A 6,141-nucleotide genomic window follows, 5' to 3' on the forward strand; every position below is an offset into this window, starting at 1 on the left:
CTGTGATCTTTTATAAGATGGGGACTGATAACACCACGGAACGCACTTACGGTCACAAAAACAAGTTACTCCGCTTGATTGCCGTATGTTTGTTTGAATCAAATACCTTTCTTTGTCATCTATGGTCTGTCTTTTTTGGAAGAAGATTGTCTATTATCTATTGTCTATCCCGCCAAACAATATTTCTACTCTAAACTACACTAAGAGAGGAGAGAGAGTTTGAACTTGGAATATGAGTGTAGATAATTATCTCAAAAGAATCGATTATAGATGATTGGATGGTGTATTGGTAATTTTCATTTACAAGGCCCGTTAATAAGAGGTCTAGCACAGTCAACACTTTCCCCTTCCTTCCGAAACGACCCAATATCTACCCAAGAAATATATAAACCGGCCCAAAACACCTCATTAGAGAGTGAAAAACTCGACCTTCGCCCCTCCCCTCTGAACCGGTTTGCGAGACATGGGGATCATCACCGATTCACATAACAAGAAGAAACCTTCTTCTTCTTCCACTTCTCCCTGTGCAAAACTTAGAGACGCCTACCACAATTGCTTCATCAGGTCCTTTCAGCACAAAATTAGTTTCCATTGTTGCCCTTAAACCCTAATCTCACTCCCCCCTCTCTCTCTCTCTCTCTCTCTCTCTCTCTCTCTCTCTCCTCTCTCTCTAAAATCCATTTTTCGTTTTCTGAAAAGGGTATAATGGGTATTGTATTTGTGTGCAGGTGGTACACAGAGAAGTTTGTGAAGGGGCCAATGAGACAAGGAGGATTGCGTTTCAGAATGACAGAAATACAAGGCCTGCCTCGCCGTGCGTTTCCAAATCTTACCCTTCTCCTAAATGCTCATCCAAATCACAATTAATAATTTTATAATAAATATTTTGCTTATTTTATTTTCTGGGTTTTTTAAATTATTTTAATTTTGGTTTTGCTCAGGAACATTTGGAAGATAAGCAGTTGAGTCGCTTCTTAGAGGCGGAATGCAATGTGAACTCAACCACCACTGACGTTGGCTAACGAAAACCGGCAGCGGCGGAGACGGTAATATTGGTCTTGGTTAGGTGTTTTTTTGTTAGTCTGAGAATGAATTAGAGAAATGATTTTTAGTCAAAATGGTTTCTGATTTGTATAACTCCTCACTTTGATCACCTTCGATAAAAGTGGTCGTTTGAACTCAATCATTTTGGTTAGTTTATGAAAAATATCCAGTATTTTTATCTAATCAACCCCTCCACTTACTTTTCAGGACCATTTGGTTAAAAAGCCTTAGAGAAATCGTAAACTGAGAATATCGAGTCGGGTCCGAAATGTGTAACATTAGGCATTAATATTCTGTGAAATTGTACGTTTTTGGTTAGTTTTCTGTTAGAGTTTTGTGTGATCAACCAGCAAAACTGTTTGATAATTTGAAGGGTCACATTATTTGAACAGCAAACGTACCTTCGATTTTTGACATTGCTGACTGCTTTTACACTTCATTTTCCATTGGCATTGCTTCGTACGCAAACGGAGCTTTGATTGCTTCGTTTCTTCTTGAATAGGAATTGAACAACCATCGACTCTTCTCCATTGTTGTACGCAAACAGAGCTTTGGCTGCTTCATTGCTTCGTACGCAAACAGAGCTTTAGCATTGCCACCGAAATGAAGAATGTAGGCCAATATACTGTCCATTTCACGGCTGAATCCATAACTGGTTTTATGGAGCAGGAAGCCTCTGTTTCAAACGTGCTGATATCTCCGACAACGTCTCTACATTCTGCAGCTCTAGATCCATACACACCTTAACAAAAATGAATCAATATCACGGCACATAGTCCAGCGACTCAATGTGATAAAGAATTAATCGCTTACGCACAGACATTGCTCTTCTATGGAAGCTTTTTGTGTCGTCGAGCTGCAGATCCCGGTAACTTTGCAGTTGCTATATCTCTGTGCAATGCACATGTAAACACGGAAATTCTTGAAACAAAAGAGACAAGAACACGTGTACAAAATAATATTTGTATTAATGATTTAGGGGTTACAATCTCTCTCAAATTTGATCATCTGATTCGATCTCCGTAAGATGTTGATTTGTGGATTGTGATGCTGATCCAAGGGCCGTCGAGGCTTGATCTCGGACGAACGGTTGGAAGTTTCTTCAAGAGACCTTTTGGGCTTGATCTTGAAGGTTGATGGATGAACGGATCTTCAAGGCCTTTTGGGCTTAATCTTGAAGAACTGTTGATGAACGGATCTTCAAGGGCCTTTGGGACTTGATCTTGATGAACAGTTAATGGATGGATCTTTAAGGGCTTTTGGGCTTGATCTTGAAAAATGGTTGGATGTGTGGATTTGTTGATGTTGTTGATCCAAAAAGCCGTTGGGGCTTGATCTTAGGATGAACGGATGATGAACAATGAACACTTTCTTCAAGGGCCGTTGGGGCTTGATCTTGAATTGGTGGAAGTTCCTTCAAAGGGCCGTTGGGGCTTGGTCTTGAAGGTTGAGTTGACGAAGAACGAAGAGAGCTTTCTTGAGCTTCGGGGAGCTTCGGGATTTGCTTGGGAGCTTTGGAGTTTTAAAGCTTCAAGGTTTTGGTGTGAGGTGAATTGGTTATGAATAGGTTATGAATTGGTCCCTTAAATGAATGTATTGGCTTCCTATTTATAGAATTCCAAAATTTGATTTTTGGGTTTAAATAATCAGATGAAATAAATCATTTCTGCCAAGCGTTGACACGTGTCATGTTTGATGACTTTCATGATGATTCTCGATTTTTTGTTGAGTCACATGCTATGTGTAAAATTTATGTGACACATGAACGTTGAAATTCTAATTATTGATCAACATTTATTTCACCGAAATTTCGATGTCTACAGTACAATGACAAAGATTCCCAGCCACACCCAAAATCAAGTGTGACCATCTTTTATCCATGACCTTTCACAGTAGAGCTCCAACACTACTTTCTCAACATCCTCTACTTGAGTTCTCACGCAAGTGTGAATCTAGAAAAACATTTAAAGTGCTTTCTGAAAGAAGCATATAATTAGTGCTTCTTATAATAAGCAATTCAAGTTCTTTTACAACCCAAAAATATTTTCAATAGCGTTTTCAGTCAATAGCAATAGGCGTCATCTTCAAGCAATCAGAGGATGAGTCAAACATGACTCTCAAACTATCCAACCCACCACCGCAGACATGAAATCCACAACTATAGGAAGGATTGAGAGGAGCACCAACATCAAACGGATACAAAAAGACATCAAAAGCAGTTAGTCCAAAAATAAAAACAGCTGATAAAACCTTAATCCCCATTAAAAAGAAGCAACCCATAGCCAAATCAAACCAAAAATGGCAAGCAAAACCAAAGCAAAAATCAAATCTTAAAGTGCAGCAATTGAAATTCCATATCGGGTCTAAAACTTTAAGATCTAATTTTTGGTTAAGGGATAGGGAAGATGGTGGGGAAGAGCACGGTTGACAAGGACTGATGTGTGGGGTGGTGATGGAAATATGGAAGGGCAGGGTTTGAGGGAGGGAAAAAGGTGAGGAAAGAAAGCAAAATATAAAAGGAGAAAACCCAGGCCTCCGACTCTCAAAACGGCAATCATAAGGAGAAACTGAAGAAAGGGAAGAAAAACGGGAGAGAGGGTGAGAAAGCTGGAAAAATTATCTCGCATAGGAGAAAGAACCCCCACAAAATGGGAAGAACTCTCACAGAGGAGAGAGAAGTTCATTTACACATGTTTTGCTAAGAACAAAATTAACCGTACTACGAAACTTTAAATTGCTACGTTTGAAACTATAAGGATAAGTAAAATTTTAGTTAGAGTATAAGGTTAAAATTAATATGGTAGTGATCTTGATGCTCTTGTTTTTTACCCAAATAATGTTAGGTAAGTTATATTTTAAAATCATATTGATGTACTCACACGTGGCAAATAATGGATACAACTAACATTTAATCAGATAGATTTATTAACTAACGAGACATATATACGTCACTTAACACGTCATTGATAAGCCAATGTGATATAAAAATACAGTCTCTCTAACATTAATCTTTTTACGTAAGCAATAATTTTTTTTTTGTTTCTCTCTCCTAAGTTTCATTAGTTAAAAGAGATAGTAGACACAGAAAAGAAAACGAAAGTCGGAAAATCATTATTTTTTAGACGATCCAAAAGCATGGATTTGGATCCTCTCTTGAGCAGAGGGTCCAAATCTTGCTGACTAAAAACACGGATCGTTGGATCAAAATCTAACTACTACAAACAGAAAAACCTTCTAAAGTTATAATAATTGTAACTGTTAGATTTTGATCCAACGGTCTGTTTTCTTGATCAGCCGGATCAGCTCAGGAGAGGATCCAAATCCCCAAAAGCATATTATCGTTCACGAAATACAAATTACAATGACTATTATAACAGCCAAACTGGTATCGGTCTACCGGGACGACTCTCTAATCGCTCCACCGTCCCACACACAGAAGACAAAACTTCTATTTTCAATCGCCTTTAAAATTCGTCACGGTAAAGTTTTTCCCGGAAAATCTTCACACGATTCCCGAGAAAATACCCAAAACCAACCACACGGCTCGCTCGACCAAGCCATCCATCTGCACGGTGTTCATCGGCTGAGACCCCGAGCGACGTTCCTCCGGCTAATAGACGCTCGGTCCTTGCTGGTACTGTACAGTTGCAGTTTTTTTTCTTTCATATTTTCAGCATTTCTCATTCGATTAATCAGTTCCAGTTTTTGGATTGTTTTTTCAAAAGAATCTGTAGGGGGTTTTAGAGAAAAGTTGAATTATTTACAAGTTTCCATGGTGGGTTTGGTTGGATATGGTGTAATTAGATTAATTTGTATGCAAATATAAGATATCATGTTGCAGAAAAATGAGAGTAGGGAGGATTACAGTGGTGGGAATTCCAACAACGGTGAATTGTTGCGTGACATCGAAGAACTAAGCAAAGCCCTTTACTTTCAGAAGCCCCACAGAAGGTTTTGCTTTACTCTTCTGATGGAAGATCCAAATCTGCTGGGAAAACCCGTTTTTCGGATTCGAACCCGAGATTTGTGAGGGAAGATTTGTTGCACAAGGACAAGAAATCGTCTTCGGTGTGGAATTGGAAGAAGCCCTTGAAGTCATAGGAATCGGAAATTTAGTTGTTGTTTTTACCTTCATGTGCATTCTGTTGAAGGGTTGCCTCTGAGTTTTAATAATCTTAGTGTATGTGCGCAGTGGAAGAGGAAGGGTGAGGTGCTGCAGACTCGGTCTTCGAAGGTTGTGGAAGGCGTAGCTGAGTTTGTGGAAGGGAGTGAAAAACTCGGACTTCGCCTCCCGCCTCTGAACCGGTTTGCAACACATGGGGATCATCACCGATTCACGGAACAAGAAGAAATCTTCTTCTTCTTCCACTTCTCCCTGTGCAAAACTCAGAGACGCCTACCACAATTGCTTCACCAGGTCCTCTTAGCGCAAAATTAATTTCCATTACTACCCTTAAACCTAATCTCTCTCTCTCCCCCCCCCTCTCTCTAAAATCCGATTTTTCGTTTTCTGAAAAGGGTATAATGGGCATTGTCACTGTGTGCAGGTGGTACTCGGAGAAGTTTGTGAAGGGCCAATGGGACAAGGAGGATTGCGTTTCAGAGTGGCAGAAATACAAGGCCTGCCTCGCCGTGCGTTTCCAAATCTTACCTTTCTCCCAAATTTTCATCCAAATCACAATTAATAATTTTATATAAATATTTTGCTTATTTTATTTTCTGGGGTTTTTAAATTATTTTAACTTTGGTTTTGCGCAGGAACATTTGGAAGATAAGCAGCTGAGTCGCTTCTTAGAGGCTAAAGGCAATGTGAACTCCACCACCACTGACGGTGGCTAACGAAAGCTGGCAGCGGCGGAGACAGTAATGTCGGTCTTGGTTAGGAGGTTTTTTGTTAGTCTGAGAACGAATTAGAGAAATGCGTTTTGGTCAAAATGGTTTCTGATATAACTTCTCAATTTGGTCTAAAAAGCGGTCGTTTGTACACTGTCAATCATTTTGCGAAATTGTATGTTTTTGGTTAGTTTTTCTGTTAGAGTTTTGTGTGATCAACCAGCAAAACTGTTTGATAATTTGAAGGGTTTATACTTTTTACAA

The 6,141-nt window shown here is 39.4% G+C and overlaps 1 protein-coding gene and 2 long non-coding RNA genes across 3 annotated transcripts; 2 read left to right on the top strand and 1 right to left on the bottom strand.

The window, feature by feature from the left end:
- The first annotated feature begins 705 nt into the window (after window positions 1–705).
- On the top strand, window positions 706–1,231 carry LOC139198196 (uncharacterized). Its single transcript, XR_011583469.1, has 2 exons — window positions 706–814; window positions 942–1,231. It is a non-coding gene; the product is annotated as an uncharacterized lncRNA (long non-coding RNA).
- Window positions 1,232–3,014: 1,783 nt separating this feature from the next.
- Window positions 3,015–5,035, bottom strand: LOC139198236 (uncharacterized). Its single transcript, XR_011583571.1, has 2 exons — window positions 4,910–5,035; window positions 3,015–3,202 (listed from the first exon to the last, which is right to left on the bottom strand). It is a non-coding gene; the product is annotated as an uncharacterized lncRNA (long non-coding RNA).
- Window positions 4,348–6,141, top strand: LOC114826478 (uncharacterized). Its single transcript, XM_070826673.1, has 4 exons — window positions 4,348–4,678; window positions 5,237–5,461; window positions 5,592–5,676; window positions 5,803–6,141. The coding sequence occupies exons 1-4, from the start codon at window positions 4,406–4,408 to the stop codon at window positions 5,817–5,819; spliced, it is 600 nt and encodes a 199-aa protein (XP_070682774.1). The 5' UTR covers window positions 4,348–4,405; the 3' UTR covers window positions 5,820–6,141.

The sequence above is a fragment of the Malus domestica genome, chromosome 08 (assembly GCF_042453785.1).
Source record: "Malus domestica chromosome 08, GDT2T_hap1".
Lineage (NCBI taxonomy): Eukaryota > Viridiplantae > Streptophyta > Magnoliopsida > Rosales > Rosaceae > Malus > Malus domestica.